Here is a 16,893-nt window from a genome sequence, read left to right as displayed (position 1 = left end):
TCAAAGTTAAATTAATTCAAAACAACACTGTCACACTAAATTATCAATGCATTTTCAAGACAGTAGTACCCAGCACTATGTTGATGTGTTGAAATTCTTATTTTTAATCCCATTTCAGATGAAAGCGATGTGGGCTAGGAGACAGAGGCAAGAGGATCTCCAGTTTGAGACGTCACCTGTTGTGGTTTGGTAATTTCACAGCTTAGATTTAATTCTACGAACAGAAACTCAAATGACAGTTTGATGTAGTGTATCAAACTCCCACTGAAGGTGGCATCTGGATGACAGCGCCCTTGTCTAAGACACAAATGAAAGGAAACGAGAGAGGAAGGAAGAAGGGAGGAAGAATGGTCTTTCTTAAAAACTGAGGCAATCCCGCTGTCCCACACTGGGAGGAGTGCTTATTAGGTCACTACGGTTCAGAAAACAGAAACGATTGTTCCTGCATTACTATACAGAAAGGACTTGGATGGTAGCAAAGACGGTGGCTGTGACCATGTTATATGTACTGCAGGGCAGAAAAACCTCCAAGGGATGCTTCCGACTAGAAATGTTGAAGTGGTACCTTTATACTTTATTTATTTATTTATTCATTCATTTATTCATTTATTGGTTTGGTTTGCTGAGGCAAGGTTTCTCTGTGTAACTTTGGAGCCTGTCCTGGTACTCACTCTGTAGACCAGGCCAGCCTCGAACTCACAGAGATCCTCGCTCCCAAGTGCTGGGGTTAACCGCGAGCGCCACCGTCGCTTGGTTTTACTTTAAAGTTTTTATAACTAGGTAAAATCAGATTTTTCTTATTTGCAAATGAAGCTTTGGAGGGGAGGAGTTCTTATGCTGCTCCTCTAGGGGGAGCCCAAGTGCTGGAATATTGTGAAAATGAACCTCCTCAGGCCTCTATCCCCAGGCGTCAAGATTTTAGAGATGCAAGGGAGCTGCAGCAGAAAACGCTACTGTGACAGCGAGACCCTTAAGCTCAGCTTCAGCCGCGGGCAGAAGATAACCCTACATGGAATCTTCAGCTAGCACTTTGGCGTCAAGTGCCTGCCGTCCTAGTACTTGGGAGACTGAGAAAGGAGGACCTCTCTTGTGAGGCTACAAAGTGAGACACTGTGCTGTCTCAAAACACAAGACAGCATCGCAAAACAGAGCAGAACCGTGACATCTGTCTCCCATGCACTGGCAGTTGTGAAAGGAAAAGGGGTTTAGCTTTGGACAGTTCTCGAGTTTCATTTGACTCAGCCTCTTTCTACCTCTGAATTGATTTTAAATTAAGGTGCATAATCTCTTCCCTGGAACCCAGTTTTATACCAAAGCTACTTAGAACCAGAAGCAGCTTCCTGAGAACTTTTTATTTCTTCTTCCATTTTCATGGGGCCGAGACAACAATCAAGGCAATGAAAACTGGGGCACGAGGAACTTGAGAAGTTTTCAGAGGTTTTGGTACAGAACCGGGAAAGACTTCAGAAACTCCTAGAACTCTCTGGGCTCACAGGCAGGAAACCAGCAAGTGGGTATGTTCATCCTAAAATCTAGAGGTGGAAATGGCCCATCAAACTCTTATTTGGGGGTGGCTTGTTCAAGAAGCTCATTCCTCCTTCAGTCTGATGGGTGAAATGAAGGAGTGGGCTGGTTTGCTGCCATTTTAGGTGTGACATCTTGCCCTAGACAGGTGTTGCACTCCTTGCCTGCTTGGAGGCGCCTCCTCCCCGCTCCAGTTTGCTCACCCCAAATAGTATCACTACTGCTGTCATTGTTATTAAGATGACAAGACTGGAGAGGTGGCTCAGAGGTTGAGAGCATTGACAGCTCTTCTAGAGGACCCGACTTCAATTCCATCACCCACATATCAGCTCACAACTGTCTGTAACTCCAGTCTGACTTAGGCTCTCTAGGGTACCAGGCAGACATGTGGTACACACACATACATGCAGACAAAATACCCATAAACATTACATAAATAAATATTAATTAAAAATAAATAAAGATGATGTGTGCATGGTAAAAAAATACATGATTATAGAAAAGCAAGAGAAACACAATAATATAGCATATTGCTACCACGGAGAAATTGCTACTGTGGACACCTTGGCTCGCCTCCTCCTAACCATGGGTGAGTGAGGTGTCACTGGAGTGTGAGGGTCTTGTTACCTGCTTGTTTCACTCAAGTTCCCCTAACTTACACACAGACACACACACACACACAGTTCCACCTGTCTAATTTTAGTCTAAATGCAAATTTCTGTTCTCAAAATTCTCTCTTATGTTCCTTTTGTTCAGACCACAACCTGGCTTCAGACCTTGTTTTGCTCAGAACCCACCTTCTTCTTGGAAACACACTAGCCTTCTTGACTGGCTATCCCTTCTGAATGCTGGCTTCTGCCTTCTATCCTGCTCCACTTGACCTGATGTAAAAGAAGACGTGACTTCCAGTTATGTCTTAGATCTAGAATGTACACAAAGTTGTACTTCCTGTTGTTTTTTTTTTCAACTCAGAGAAAATAAACATTGATTGGACGTTATGATCTACTTTGGGGTATTGACAGTTTTGGCTTTTAAAAATATAATACATTGAACATTTGTGTGTGCACATGGGTGCACACGCATGCACATGTGCACACACATGAACAGCACAGTACATTGTGTGGCAGACAGAAGACAACTTTTGGTGGTCAGCTCTTTCCTTTGACCATGTGATTCCAGGGATCAAATTCAAGTCGTCAGTCCCGATGGCAAGTGCCTTTACCCAGTGAGCTTGTTGGTCCAATTGGAGCTTTTCATTGAACCATTAGTCCCTCTTTCTCCCTAGCCATAAGAAAGGTGATATGGGAAGTCCTTCTGTATTTGTGCTACTTTTATTGGTTAATGAATAAAGCTGTTTTGGCCAATGGCTTAGCAGAGTAAAGCAAGGCAGGAAATCTGAATAGATACAGAGAGAGTAGGCAGAGTCAAAGAGATGTCTGTCATAAAGCTGCCAAAAGAGAAGGACACGCTGGAACCTGTAGTTCTCCTTCCCTTCATGTCTACCTTCACCTTCTTTTGAAGAATGACCTACAGCAGCTTGTCTTTCAAAGCCCTTGAGTTACAGATTAAAAGAAAACTATGAATTTTAGATTTCAAGAAATATGTATGTGTCAGAGTTCTTCAGAGAAATAGAAGAGTTTTGGGGTCTGTGTATGTGTGTTCTGTATACACAATCATATGATACATAATGTTTTTATCAGTAGTGTATGTCACACTTAAACCACAAATCTGCCTGGCAACAACCTTCTCAAACTGTTATCCCAGCCTTCTGTATACACAATCATATGATACATAATGTTTTTATCAGTAGTGTATGTCACACTTAAACCACAAATCTGCCTAGCAACAACCTTCTCAAACTGTTATCCCAGCCTTTAATTTACACGCAGGTCTCTATATGAGTCTACTTGTAAATTTGATGTTGTAGTTGGAAGAGGTCTCGAAACTGGAAAGTGGAGGGTTCGGATTATAGGCGGTCTGAAGGCCTGAGAATCAGGAACGCAAACGGCAGATCAACGCCCCAGATTAGGCTGGGGATCCACCCTCCTCTACATTTCTAGTTCTGTTCAGCACCCAACAGACCAGAGGAGGTCCACCTACACTGGACTTCATTAGTCAGTCCACAGGAGAGGATATTTAGTTCTTTTAGAACTCCTTCCCAGGACACAATCGGGCTGTTTAATCAGCCCCTGAGCACCCCATGCTTGGCTAAGTTGACACAAAATTACTAATCACATGGTGTTCCCCAAATACAATGGCCTCACAAACAGGAACTGAAAATTAGGGAAGCTTTATGGCTCAATTCTAGAACTGGGGTGTTAGTATGTTTTCTGTTAAGAATCTCTAGACTCTGGATAAACTGACATTGTACGGAGAGATGCTGACACTACAGTTAGAGACAGGAAGAAGTCGCTTTAACTACACGACGAGACTTGATTTACTGGAACAAACCCGATGGCCGTAGCTGAGGAAGTAGGGGTAGCAAATTAAACCTCCTGCCAGACTTCTGAAACTGCTACCTCTCTCTGTCCAAATACTGGAACAACAAAACAAACAAAAAATGGTGACTTGAGAATGTAGCAACTGAAAGCATGTAGCCCAATAGAGAAACTGGTGAGCTATGAACTCCCAAAATTAGAAGAGCCAGCTCTGATCTATGTCTTGTGGCAAATCCACCCATAAGTAGGGATTACTCACTGAGCCCCAAAGCCACCTGTACTGTAGAAAAACTTCCTGGCACCTGAGGTCAAGAATTCCCTGCTTAAATGTTTGCCTTCAGCTCATTTCCAGGCTTCACACTAGCTTCTTCTCCCACCCCTGCCCCCCCGCCAGGTTTACCCAAGGCTGTTCCACATGCATGGGGTCTATGCCCTAGGGTCTGAGGGGCTGTCTTTGAGGAAGGGATGTAGACAGAGCTTGGTCATCAGAAACTGGCTTGTCCACCCACCTCTGTGAGTATCTTCTCACAGTGTACAACTGAGATGGGGTGGAGACTAGCAAGTTAAAGGCAAAGTTTGGGGTGAGGCTCTGCAATTGTTCTCTGGCATCCATTAAAGTCAGAGGAGTCCTGCCACCATGCACTCATCTAGCGAAAAGCTATAGACAAATATATAGAACTAGTGCAACAAGAGGCTTTGGCTATAAGTGGCCTATGAAAATGGAAAGTGTACAAAAGCATTTGGAAAATGAACACAGTGGGAAAAAAACTGCAACAGAATCACACCAGTTCTTCTCATTCACACAGTCGCTTGGGATGAGATGGGGAATGGTTCACCTTGGGTGGCTCGGTTGAGGATGCTACTGCCCTGCAGCTTGCATCCTGAAAGAAAACTAGAGTTTTGACACCCACTCCACCCGCGCCCTAAGAAGGTTAGCACTGGAGTGAATAGCTGCTGTTGCGCGAAAATGAGCCTGTAGGCTTCACAAATAAATTCTGCTTCCCTTATTTTGCTAGAAAACCCTCTCTCGGTCCTCCAGTCCCCAGGCCAGAATCAGGGTAAAGTCAAGGAAGCAAGATGCGCTCTGCAAGTCATCTTTGCTTTGCTTTTTTCTTTGTACCAGGCTCCTGTGCAAACCTGTCTTGAAGCAGTCTCTTTTCTCATGTGAAATATGCCTTTTCAAGTAGCATATGATTGCCTACATTGTCTGTCAAGCTGGATTTGAAAATTTCAAAACATCGGTGCGCTTTCGCTACTCTGTAACTATGACAACAGATGCTAAGCAACTATTTGTGTCAGCTCCATTGTGAAACTGGCCAGCTACCAACACACTCCCAGGAATGAATCTTTCCAATAGGCCTTCATGGTTAACTGACCGTGAGAGGATAAATGAAAGGCTAAACAGCCTATCAACAGTTTCTTCAAGATTGGCTTGAGTTGAGTAGAGGAACGCTAAAGTGCAGTTTCGATCTATGGGCACAAACATGACTCTAGACGACCACAAGAACCTCTCCCGTTTGTTTTGTTAAGGTTGCTTAAGCAAGTTGTCATTTGTTATAGTGTTGGCATAGGAAAAAAAAATTTGGTAACTGACTCAAAGCTACTAACTGTACAACAGGACGTTCTGTGGTGGTGTGTATAGTTCCATTCTGTGGATGAACCGGCTTACTTTCACTTCCTTCCGGTTTTTGTCTCACCCATGTTGAGTATCTTCTTGGGAATGTAAAAAAAAAAAAAGCAAAGCAACAACCTCCCTCATATCGTTCTCACTTCAAGTTGTCTTGAAGTCTTAGTTCCTTTGTTCTTTACATCTCACAGGACTGGGTCCTCCTAACTTCCCTTTAGTGAGTTAGTTTGCTATTCTGTTACCTCAGCCTTACTACCCTGCACTGGTTCCCAACCGTCTGCTAGGGCTAAAGGCTTCAGAGCTGAAGTCAGACGACCCTACAAGCATCCTGGATGCTCCGCGGGAATGAAGACCCTACAAGTCAGCTCAGGGTGGACGCTGGACCCCCTTCTAGAGCCCAGCTAGTGCGTCTCGCCTTGTTCCCCCACCACCAACCCCAGCAGCAGCTCGCAAACAATGGAAGTTGCTTGCCTGACAGCCACTACTGGACCTGCCCCCAGACGGCGCCGGCATGGGGGTTGAGGGCTACCCCCCAAAGCTCTCCCCAGCAGCCAGAGCGGATGAGGCGCAGGAACCTCGAGGGCGACCTGATGATGCTTCAGGGAAGTGGCCACTGGGCGCGCAAGCGGGAGACCCGGGCGAAGCGGCCCTTGGCGCGAGCTGGGGGCCGGAAGGGAGCTCTGGATTTCGGTCCCTCCCCTTTTCCCTTCTGTGTCTTGGAGCACCGGGGCCCTCAGACCCTCTTGCTGTCAGGTACCAGCCTGGAGGAGAGACTTTCTCTCCTCCAAGCCCTCCACCATGGATAATGCCTCCCTTGACTCCGGGCAGACGGAGGACTGCCAGAGTAGACAGTGGCTCCTCCCGGAGGATAGCCCAGCCATCAGCTCAGTGATGTTCTCGGCCGGGGTTCTGGGGAACCTTATTGCGCTGGCGCTGCTGGCACGCCGTTGGCGCGGGGACACGGGGTGCAGTGCCGGCAGCAGGACCTCTATCTCCTTGTTCCACGTGCTGGTGACAGAGCTGGTGCTCACCGACCTGCTGGGGACCTGTCTCATCAGTCCGGTGGTCCTGGCTTCCTATGCGCGGAACCAGACACTGGTGGCCCTGGCTCCCGAGAGCCGCGTGTGCACCTATTTCGCCTTCACAATGACTTTCTTCAGTCTTGCCACGATGCTCATGCTCTTTGCGATGGCCCTGGAGCGCTACCTCTCCATCGGACACCCTTACTTCTACCGGCGCCGTTTCTCGCGTCGTGGGGGCCTGGCGGTGCTGCCAGTCATCTACGCGGTCTCTTTGCTCTTCTGTTCCCTACCGCTGCTCAGCTACGGGGAGTACGTCCAGTACTGTCCCGGGACATGGTGCTTCATCCGGCACGGGCAGACTGCATACCTGCAGCTCTATGCCACGGTGCTGCTGCTGCTCATCTTGGCGGTGCTCGCCTGCAACTTCAGCGTCATCCTTAACCTCATCCGCATGCACCGTCGGGCCAGGAGAAGCCGCTGTGGATCATTCGGCCGTGGCCTGGGTGGCCCTGGGTCGCGCAGGAGAGGAGAAAGGACTTCGATGGCGGAGGAGACGGACCACCTCATTCTCCTGGCCATTATGACCATCACCTTCGCCATCTGCTCCTTGCCTTTCACAGTAAGTCGTTCGTTTGTTTCCACAGCCCAGCAGCATGCAGCTGCCTCAAACTCCCTTCACCTACCCGTTCTACCTCCGGGCACTCACTGGCAACTTGGAAAACAAAGTGCCCTAATTTATAAAGGTCTATTGCCATCATTGCTTTCCCTTTTCACCTTTGCCCACTTCCTTCCGCCCCCAGCGTTTACGCATGAACTTTCCTAAGAGAGCAGTTCTTCTATGCCCTACAGGAACCTTCTCCATGGTCCCTTCCCTGGGTGGGTTGGTAACTGAAGAGGAGGGAGTCCTTCCAGGTTAGGACGGTTGTCCTGTTATAAGCCGACCACTGGAGTTCAGTTTGCAGGGCTTGAAGCCTCATCCCTTGGTGCTTTCATTTCTCCTAGGCAAAATGTAGTTGCGGGCCCATAGCATTCAGAGAGTCCTTGGTGGAGAAGTTTACAGCCGCTTGCATTTGACTTTAGGAATTTTAAGGCCAAAAAATCTAGTTGAGAGACTCACCAGTTTACATATTAGAGTACAAGTCTGTGTGGTCATGAAAATGAGAGGAAAGGATCAACTGTTACATAGTGCTTTTTACATCCCTCACAGGAGACACTTGTAACCTCAAATTATTCTCTTAATGTCACTGTCAGAAATATAGACAGATGCTAGCCGCTCTGTAGCTGTGCACTTGATGCACACGAAGGAACTTGCAGCAACAGCTGGTACATCTCAGGGAAGCAGAGAAAAGGCTTCCTGGGCAATGGAGGCAGGGCCAGGGTAGAAGTGTGGGTGCTGTGCAGTTAGAGGGACCATTAGCTCTAAACAAATTAGTTCTAAAAATAGATCCTGAGCTCCTAAAGTCTAATGTGGAAGCAGAATTGAATTTGGAGCCTTCTGACCTCTCATGGAGAGCTATAAACTGGGGATTTTGGAAATGATGGTATGAATGGTGGCTAGGGGAAGATGAACCACATAGAAGCTACAGACGTCGCTCTTTCCTGTCTCCTGCCCTCATCGATGCTTCTGATTGGTATCATCTACTCTTCCTTGGGGATATGAACCACGTCCCCAAAGAACCCCTATTCTCAGCCATATTCTCTTTGCTCTGCTCCCCGTTACCCTCACACTGGTAGCTCTGTCCCTGGAGCAGATGGTCTGAATTGGTAAGTTATACTTAGTGGGGAATAAGATGGAGCTGGGCTGTAGAAGGTAGCAACTCCCTAGGCACCCCAGCAGGAGAGTTTGTGTAGTGAAATGTGGTTTAGAAACCAACATGGCTCCTAGGCTTCAGCTTTATAGGTAGCGTGTTTTATATTTGGGACCACTGACCATTTTTTACTCAGAATAGCAAGAACTGTTTTTTCTACGTTCCTCAGAAGTATGTCAGACTCTAGCCAGCAAAAAGTAGCATTCACAGCCAGAGCTGGTGGGACCCTGGTCAGTTCTGCAGTTCTCTGGCCACGGAAAAAGATGGGACTCAGAAAATCCAGAGTTAGCAATGAACTGCTAATATCAGCCATCTTCCCAGGTTATGAGCAGTGCAGTCCTTCCTTCTAGGATGTCAGTCCAGGGCCTCCAAAGTTCAGGAACTAAAACTCTCAAAATAGAAAACTAAAAACGTTCAGTATACTGAGATGAATTCAGTTCAGCCTAGCGTACCACTACTGTGACACCTAAAGACTTAGGGTTCTGAGGGTGCATTTTTACATCAACTCGCTATCTTCACACCAACCTCCAAGATGCATCCTATTGTGTAGATGAGTCAAGTAACTTCCTCCTGGGCCCACAGCTAGGGAGTAGCAGAGCTGGGATGCAATGTATGAATAGTAATAGTATCTAAAAGAAAGTCCTCATTTTAAGAATAACATGGGAGAAGATCCAATTATGGTTTCACAAGAGAATTGGGAATACATAATAAATATTTGGACCACCTTGTCTCTTTATTCTAACTTTTACTAGCTTTAAAAATAAAACAGCCTGTTAGCGCTGCCCCCCCACCACACACACACGCTAATACAATCATGTTGCTTCATTTTCTTTCTCTGCAGTCCTGTGAAATACAAGCCTGGGACTGAGATTTTAGGAGATTGGCTAGTGTAAATGCTAGTCTAAATTAAGAAATAATCAGATTAGCCCTCACATAAAACCTTCCTTTGATGCCCATAAAACATTTCTTCAGTGACTTAAAAAGCATGTGATGTGGTGCTTAGGACTTTTAATTGTCCAGTATGAAATCGTACATGAGACCAACAACATGTCCAAACTATTTATTCACTATGTATAAATTAATAAATTCCTCCTTATGTTAATCAGCTGTTGTCATCATTTCACAGGAAGAAAGCTGTTTTTCTTCCTGAAATGGAACAGCGCAAGGGAAACATATGAACCTTCCATTCTTGTCTCAAATACTCTCTGTTTCTCAATTTCCAACCCTTGCTCAGCTAGCTGCTTTCTCAGCACTTTGATAGTTGTGCTTAGCTTCTCAGCATTTTAAACTGTTCTCCACATGCCATTAGGATAAAGTGCTTATGCATTTTATTCAGTTCTAAAATTTCAAGAACCTGCCATTGACTCACTTAAAAAATATCTTCATTTTTTTTTTTTTTACAAATTCTCCAGGGATAGAATTTCTAGGCAAATCTGATTAGTGGAAATCTGATCTTCACACTATAGAAAAATTTGAAGCAAACAATCCTGGAGTTTCCTGTTCATTGCTGTTCATTTCTGGTTTCCTTCATGCCAAATGTCAGGTAAACAGGTGGTGAAAGTCACAAGGGTATAAACTATAAGCTTCAGGTAGTGATGGAAGAGAAACCTAGAAGTCTCTGGGTGCCCACGGAGAACTTAGTGTGGTGATATGTAAGTGAATGTTCATAAGCAGCTGGAATGCCCTTCATCATTGAGGCATCATTAGGGATGTGTTTGACAATTGTTGCAACCGTTGAAATACGCATTTCCTTTTAAGAGAACATTCCTCCGTGTGAGTGTTTTCAGTTGATATCTTTTGCTCCACCAATTTGCTATTCTGCAGTAGTGACTGTAAATACAGACACAGTTCTGGTGGTTTTTTAAAATACAGTCTGTAAGAAGCATCGCCTCCCCCCCGCCCCCCGACAGAGAATTAGAGCTCTTTATCCTCACAGTTAGGTGGATCTTTGCTGTTATTTCAGACTAGGATTTCAGCTTTAAAAAAAAAATAAAAAAATAAAAACACCATGCTTTTGAGATCACTTCCTTCTTCTTTCGCACACCAACATCACAGTGTGAACTTAAAAACAAATAGATACCATGTTTCAGGACCACCAGCCAACAAATCTCTTTCTAGGTAGAGGCTTAACTCTCAGTTAATCTACAGCTTGCTCTGTGTGCTTGGCCTCTCCTGTCCCATTTTGAGTTTCTGACCTTTAATCCCCATTCAGATCTTGAGCGTATGTCCACTGTACCACAATTCCCATCACTGGGCTCACTAAGCTGCATTTCTCTGACAGCTTTGCTACCTAAACTGGTCCCTAAATTGAGAACAGGGTTAAGCACTGTGAAACTAGGACCCTTGTGTAATATGAAGGCCAGAGAAAGGGAAAGCGGTTAGGGAAGGCTGAAACTTCCTGTGGACAAGGGGTGTTGATTTCTGCTCCATGGGCGGTACATGTGATACTGTCTGAGGCCTTGGATGAGTATGTTTTCTCTGCCAATGAGGAAATTTAAAGGCAGGGAGAATCTCCAGTGTAACCGGTAACAGCGGGGAAAGGCCTCAGACACAGCAGACAGAGTCAACAGGTGAAGAAAGGCATTTATTCGGGGAGAGGAAACACAAAGCAGAGGTGAGCTGGGGAAGCTGAAGCCCCGCCTCTCCCGGAAGGAAGCCTGGGTTTCAGGGTCTGTGAGGAGCCTTCCCCAACTCAGTGTTGCTCCGTCTGACCAAAGACAAGGAGGCCATTAGCTCCACAAGTTTGAGGTAAACGTACCCTGATCCAGCCTCGAACTTGTCTTGCTGGTCCATCAGCAGAGGTACGGTAGTGGGAGGGGGATTGACTAGTGGGGAAAAAGACAGAACTTTAGGTCTTTGTCTTCAGTCATATGTATAAAGAAAAGTCTGGGAGTTTGACAACATTATGTATTTATGGCTCCTTTCCCTATCTGTCTGCCTCTGTCTGACTCCCTCCTGGTCCTTCACATGGATCACACCTACACCGGCTGTGAAATATGTTAGGGACTCCTGGGTGGGGAATCACACCTACACCAGCTGTGAAATATGTTAGGGGACTCCTGGATGGGGAATCACACCTACACCAGCTGTGAAATATGTTAGGGGACTCCTGGGTGGGGGGTCACACCTACACCAGCTGTGAAATATGTTAAGGGACTCCTGGGTGGGGAATCACACCTACACCAGCTGTGAAATATGTTAGGGGACTCCTGGGCGGGTGAATCATTTCCTCAGAGCCACTGTCCTGGGCTGTTTCAACCCAGAGCTGTAGACCTCAGCAGTGAGTTGTCATTGCACTTTCAAGGCACACAGTGCCAAGGTCGTTCTCATGCTGGGCCCATATCCATGCCCCGGATTTTTGGTTTTGGTTTTGGTTTTCTTATGAAGTAAAGTTGGGTTCAGTTTCCATGTGCCACAGACATGTTTAGGGAGAAAGGATTTCTTTAAAGCATGGCCCACCACCACCACAACAAGAACAACAAATTAAGAGTTAATTGTGCAATGCCTGTAGCTAGGAGACCACAACATCTTTCGAAAGGCAGATGAACAGAGAGTAAGTGCTGCCTGCAAGTTAGCTGTTGGTAAGTGCTGATGAAAGGGAAGCCCCATGGAGAAGAGCCAAACAGAGACTTTGAAAAGTCTCCATCTCTAAAGAGAAGAGGGATAGTCACGGGCCTTGGTGACATCCTTGAACAGAAGTGTCAGGTGGTCACTCGTCAATCTCACAGGAAGCTTTGTCTCAAAGGTTTTGTATGCACGTGCCCAGATACTGCCTCAGGACAGACACAGAAGTTGGTGCTCCTTCACTGCAGTTTGACCCCTAAGGCAAAGTAACTAGTCTTCTAGCCTCGGCTTCCTTCTCTCTAAAATGAGTCTGCACTCCTGTGGGCTATCAGATGACCCCCGCCACTGAAGCCCACGGCTTAGCCAAAACTGACTATGCCAAAGAAGAAAAGCAACTGAATGTTTGATATCTTCCCAAGTGAAGCGCTCATTCACTCTAGAATTCTGAACCCACTTCATATAGGATTAAAGATAGTTTAAATGACAGCCCCTGACCATTGCCAGGATGGAGCTTTCCAGGGGCGGCTGCCTCAGACATGGCCGAAACAGCAGGTTCCTGTCTGCATCACTCAATATGTGCCACAGTCTTTGCAAAACCGGGGGCAGGGGTCAAGCAGGTAACTCACTGGATTCATTAGACTAGGACCTGGCATTTTCTCACTGGTCAATTTCTTTCTGGTCAATGCCAGAAGGAGAATGCATTCCCACCAACCTCCAAATTTAAATTCTAGAACATCACCAAAACATCACTCCTGTGTCTCTCCTATGTCAACTGTTTGTTAAGAACTGAGGATCAGCCATAGGGAGAGAGGAAGGTCCACACTTTGAGTTTGGAGGTAGGTGGTAGTAATAGGTACTTTTTTTTTACATTAACGTCAGTCAAGTTCATTTCCAAGAAGAGATTCATGAAAAATTCAGGCAGTGCCAGTGCATACATAGGTGAGGATGCAGAAGAGTCAGGGAGATGGCAAGGTCTGGGCTGTGGTCTTTATTGGGGTTTCTGCAGGAAAGACATGTCAAGGTAAAAGGATTCGGATGGCAAACTTGGGTAATTATGACAGGCTGTCAGCTACAAGGCAGTCCTTGGTTGCCTGGTAACAGGACCCTGGATCGTTAAGGAGAGAACATTACTATGAGTTGGGGGGTCTATGGAGGAGGTATATCTCAGGACTGGTTAGTAATGTGTGTAGCAAAGACATACTCATTGTGGAGTCCTTTGTTGGTTGCAATAATTAGCCATCCCAAGGAGGGGCATTCTCTCCCGCAACTAGAGACTTTCAGATCTCTAAACCTCACAATAGAGTTGGGAATATAGCTCGTGGTAGAATGCTTGCCAAACATATATGAGACCCCAAGTTCAAGTCCCCGCACCATAAAGAAAAAAATTCACATGATAAAATATCATGATATATAAAAACTGTAACTGAATATTTTGCATCCAAAATAGCACAGCAGACTAGAAGACTAGTGCCCCATTGCATAGCCCTACCTAACTCTTCTCTCTGAGGTCTGAGAAGCCCACCATCAATTCTTCTTTTTCCTTACACATCTGCCAACTCTTTTCTCCATTCCTCATGCCAAGATTCTCTGGCATAAACACCTCTGGCTGCCAAACCTTCCCGCTATTGTCCTAACATAAGCAACCCAAAGATGACTACTTTTCTCTCGCCCTCCAATCTGTTTGGTACATCCAGTTCCCAGATGCTGCGGAATAAGTACGGGAGAAAGGGAAGGAATGAGTTGTTTTGGGGAAAAGTATCAGAGAAGTGGTTGGCTTCCCTACGTCAAAGACTAGGCCAGAGGATCCCTGGCACACCAAGAATTACTGTGTTTGTTAGTTAGATGATGAGGTGTGGTCCACGTTCGAACTCTTCCTCTCTGTAGGCTGGAATGAAGAGGTATAGCCACCAAGTCCATACCGTTCCCTGCCAATCTGCTGCACTGAGTCAAATGAGAGCACCAATACCGGTCTGGAAATGCCAATCCACGTGTAAAAGTGTGTCTGTCCACTTCCCAGAGCTAAAGACATAATTCTGCAGGCCCCTGCTGCAGCACTGACCTGGATGTAATATGCACTGAGCGCATACCAGTCCCAGAAGTCTTGGATTTGCACCCTTCCTAGGCTACCAGCCAGCCTTAGATCCATGGCAAGTGCCCCTGTGTCCTCCTTGGTGAAGTGAGGTCACAACTCACCTACTCTGTAGAGCACTATTACAGGAGCTCTGTCGGCGCAGCCTAAGTGTTGCTTCCGATGACCTGTGAGGACAGGCTCACAGTCTCTTGCCCACGATACTAAAGTTACAGACAGAGTTAAATTCAGGTCAAAGCAGTGCAATACTCAGAACCAGTTCTCCCACTGATGTGCTCGCTTGCTCTCTCTCGCTGAATCGTGATAGTCACATCAAGCCAGATATCTAGAAGTGTAACGTTATTCTTAACATTTCTGAAACTTACTTCCTCATCTGCTATGGCTTCTGTAGGACTACAAAGAAAGCAGGTTAATGAATGACCCAGTGTGTTTCACAGCACACATATTGGGCTATCGACAAACGGAAGCTACAAATAGTATCATCATGACTACAGATATTATTAAAATATTCTATTTGGCAAAGCACAATGGCTCACACCTGCAATCCTCACCTGAGAGGTTATAGGCAGATCATGCGGTTGAGGTCAGTTTGGGCTATATAATGAGATCATCTAAAGGGAAAGCAGATTCTATTCTAGGTGCCAAGAAAAGTTTATTAATTTCCCTCCATTCCCAGGGACAAGATTAGAAAGTTTTGTATATGATGCCAATGTTAACTGTAACCCTTAGAGTACTTGCTTTCATTAAGTTCACAGAAAAAAAAAGATTAAGTTATGATTTACATAGAAGATTTTTTCCACCCACCCTTCCACTTGCTGCTACTACACAAAACAAGGCTGAATCTCAAGAGATGATGGGATCTAAGTCAGCTTGCTTACAATATAAAACTAACATTGTTTTCCTCTCTCCTTTCAGATCTTTGCTTATGTGAATGAAACCTCTTCCCGAAAGGAAAACTTGGACCTCCAAGCTCTTAGATTTTTATCAATTAACTCTATAATTGACCCTTGGGTCTTTGCCATCCTTAGGCCACCAGTCCTGAGACTAATGCGTTCAGTCCTCTGTTGCCGGACTTCATTGAGAACACAAGAGGTTTCACGGACTTCCTGTCCTACCCTGTCCAGTGCCACTAAACAGACTGACCTTTGTGGACAGTTATGAGGATGCACTTCACAAGGGAGCCTCTGCAAAGGCCTTTAACAGCCTCCTTGGAGAAACGTGAAGAGCTGGCGTAGGAACAAAATGAAACTGCAAGGCCCTTCGTGGAAGATCTCAGAAGGCTGTCTACAGCTCATGCTATGTGACCTTTGTAGGACAACCAGCTGCGTCTAAGACCCAGTTGATATAAGCTTTCCTGCTGAATAACCAAGCATGTGGTTTTGTAATTTGTTTAAAACTCTACGTGGTTACTGTCTCCTGTTTTAAATTTTGATGCCACTGCTGTTATAAATGCAGTGTGCAGTCAGGCCAAGCGAAACTCATTCTCTAGGAAGTCAGTTCGTGCAAGCGATGAAGCAATCGAGACAGACAAGTTGCTGTCTTGTGATTGCTTAATGGACTCTGTTTGGACCATGAACTTGAAAGTCATCAGTCCCTTTAACTGTAACGTTGTAACTTTGTGCCTGTGGGAGTCCTCTCCAATCAGGACTGTGCCACCCTGAGAGGGCTGCACTGATGTGGTTAAGGCCGGTTTGGTTCACCCTTCCCCTAGGAGCCTTGTCCTGGTATCAAGTTATTTATTCTGTGTTGTCTATTGTGATGATGCTACTGAAGAAGACTAGAAATTTCCTTCTCAAAAAGAAACAGTAAAGGAATTAATTCTAATGAATGCTTTTCAGTTTTTGTTGGGGAAGCTTTTTCATAGTTGAGGCCAGATTTTAAAATCAAAATCTGAAAACTCGAGCCCATTCTTCAGGGATACTGGAATCCTTGTGGTGTTGATACTAGGGGCACGACTAACATCCACATCCACCTTACAAATGACTGACTGGGCCACAGCAAACTCTTCTGTCGGTATTTTTATTTAAGGAACATATTTTGACTCATACTACAGAAGAAACCATGTAACTGTGAGTCATATCTCAATGTATTTCCAAACATTAGGCATGGTTTAAACTCAGCATTAAAGTATTTCAGTGAGCGTGTACATTTTAGTCAGAGTTATGGTATAAACACATCTGAAACGCTACAAACTAAACTCTGAAAAAAACATGGAAAAGTGGAAGTCTTCAGCGTACTTATTCTCCAAGAATAGTTTGCAGTTAGCATAGGCATGGCGTCTGTAAGTGAAACGAAAGTTGAAAAAAATCAAATTAGGGTTTTTTTTTGGGGGGGGGGGGTTGTTTGGCTTGGTTTGGTTTTTTGTTTGTTTGTTTAATTTTTTTGGTTTTTGTTGTTGTTGTTGTTGTTTGTTCTTCAAGACAGGGTTTAGAGCCTGTCCTGGAACTCACTCTGTAGACCAGGCTTCCCTCAAACTCACAGAGATTGTCTCTGCCTCCCAAGTGCTGGAATTAAAGGCGTGTACCACCATTGCCCAGCTCAAATTAATTCTTGGCAAGTTTTTAAAATGTGTGTTTGTTGTAAATTCAAGTTTTAAGATATTCAGTGGAGTTCTTGATATTCAAAGAGAGTTTTGCTTTCAATTTTCAGTCTTTTAACATGGTCAATTGGAGGGCAGATTGAACGGCAGATAAAATTATGGCATGGCTGATTTTTTCAAATTTAATTGTTTCTCAAGTTTCATTGTTTACTCAAAGCTGTTTTCCATAATTAGTTATCAAACTTGGTGATCACTTAGAAAGACATCAAATACCTAAGCATC

General features: G+C 45.1%; 1 protein-coding gene across 1 annotated transcript; it reads left to right on the top strand.

Annotated features, from left to right (window-relative positions):
• The first annotated feature begins 6,247 nt into the window (after positions 1-6,247).
• On the top strand, positions 6,248-16,617 carry Ptger2 (prostaglandin E receptor 2). Its single transcript, XM_075949735.1, has 2 exons — positions 6,248-7,230; positions 14,988-16,617. The coding sequence occupies exons 1-2, from the start codon at positions 6,388-6,390 to the stop codon at positions 15,231-15,233; spliced, it is 1,089 nt and encodes a 362-aa protein (XP_075805850.1). The 5' UTR covers positions 6,248-6,387; the 3' UTR covers positions 15,234-16,617.
• The last annotated feature ends 276 nt before the right edge of the window (positions 16,618-16,893 follow it).

The sequence above is a fragment of the Microtus pennsylvanicus genome, chromosome 15 (genome assembly GCF_037038515.1).
Source record: "Microtus pennsylvanicus isolate mMicPen1 chromosome 15, mMicPen1.hap1, whole genome shotgun sequence".
Lineage (NCBI taxonomy): Eukaryota > Metazoa > Chordata > Mammalia > Rodentia > Cricetidae > Microtus > Microtus pennsylvanicus.
The sequence above is the reverse complement of the archived record's forward strand: the minus strand, read 5'-3'. Positions and strand labels throughout refer to the sequence as shown.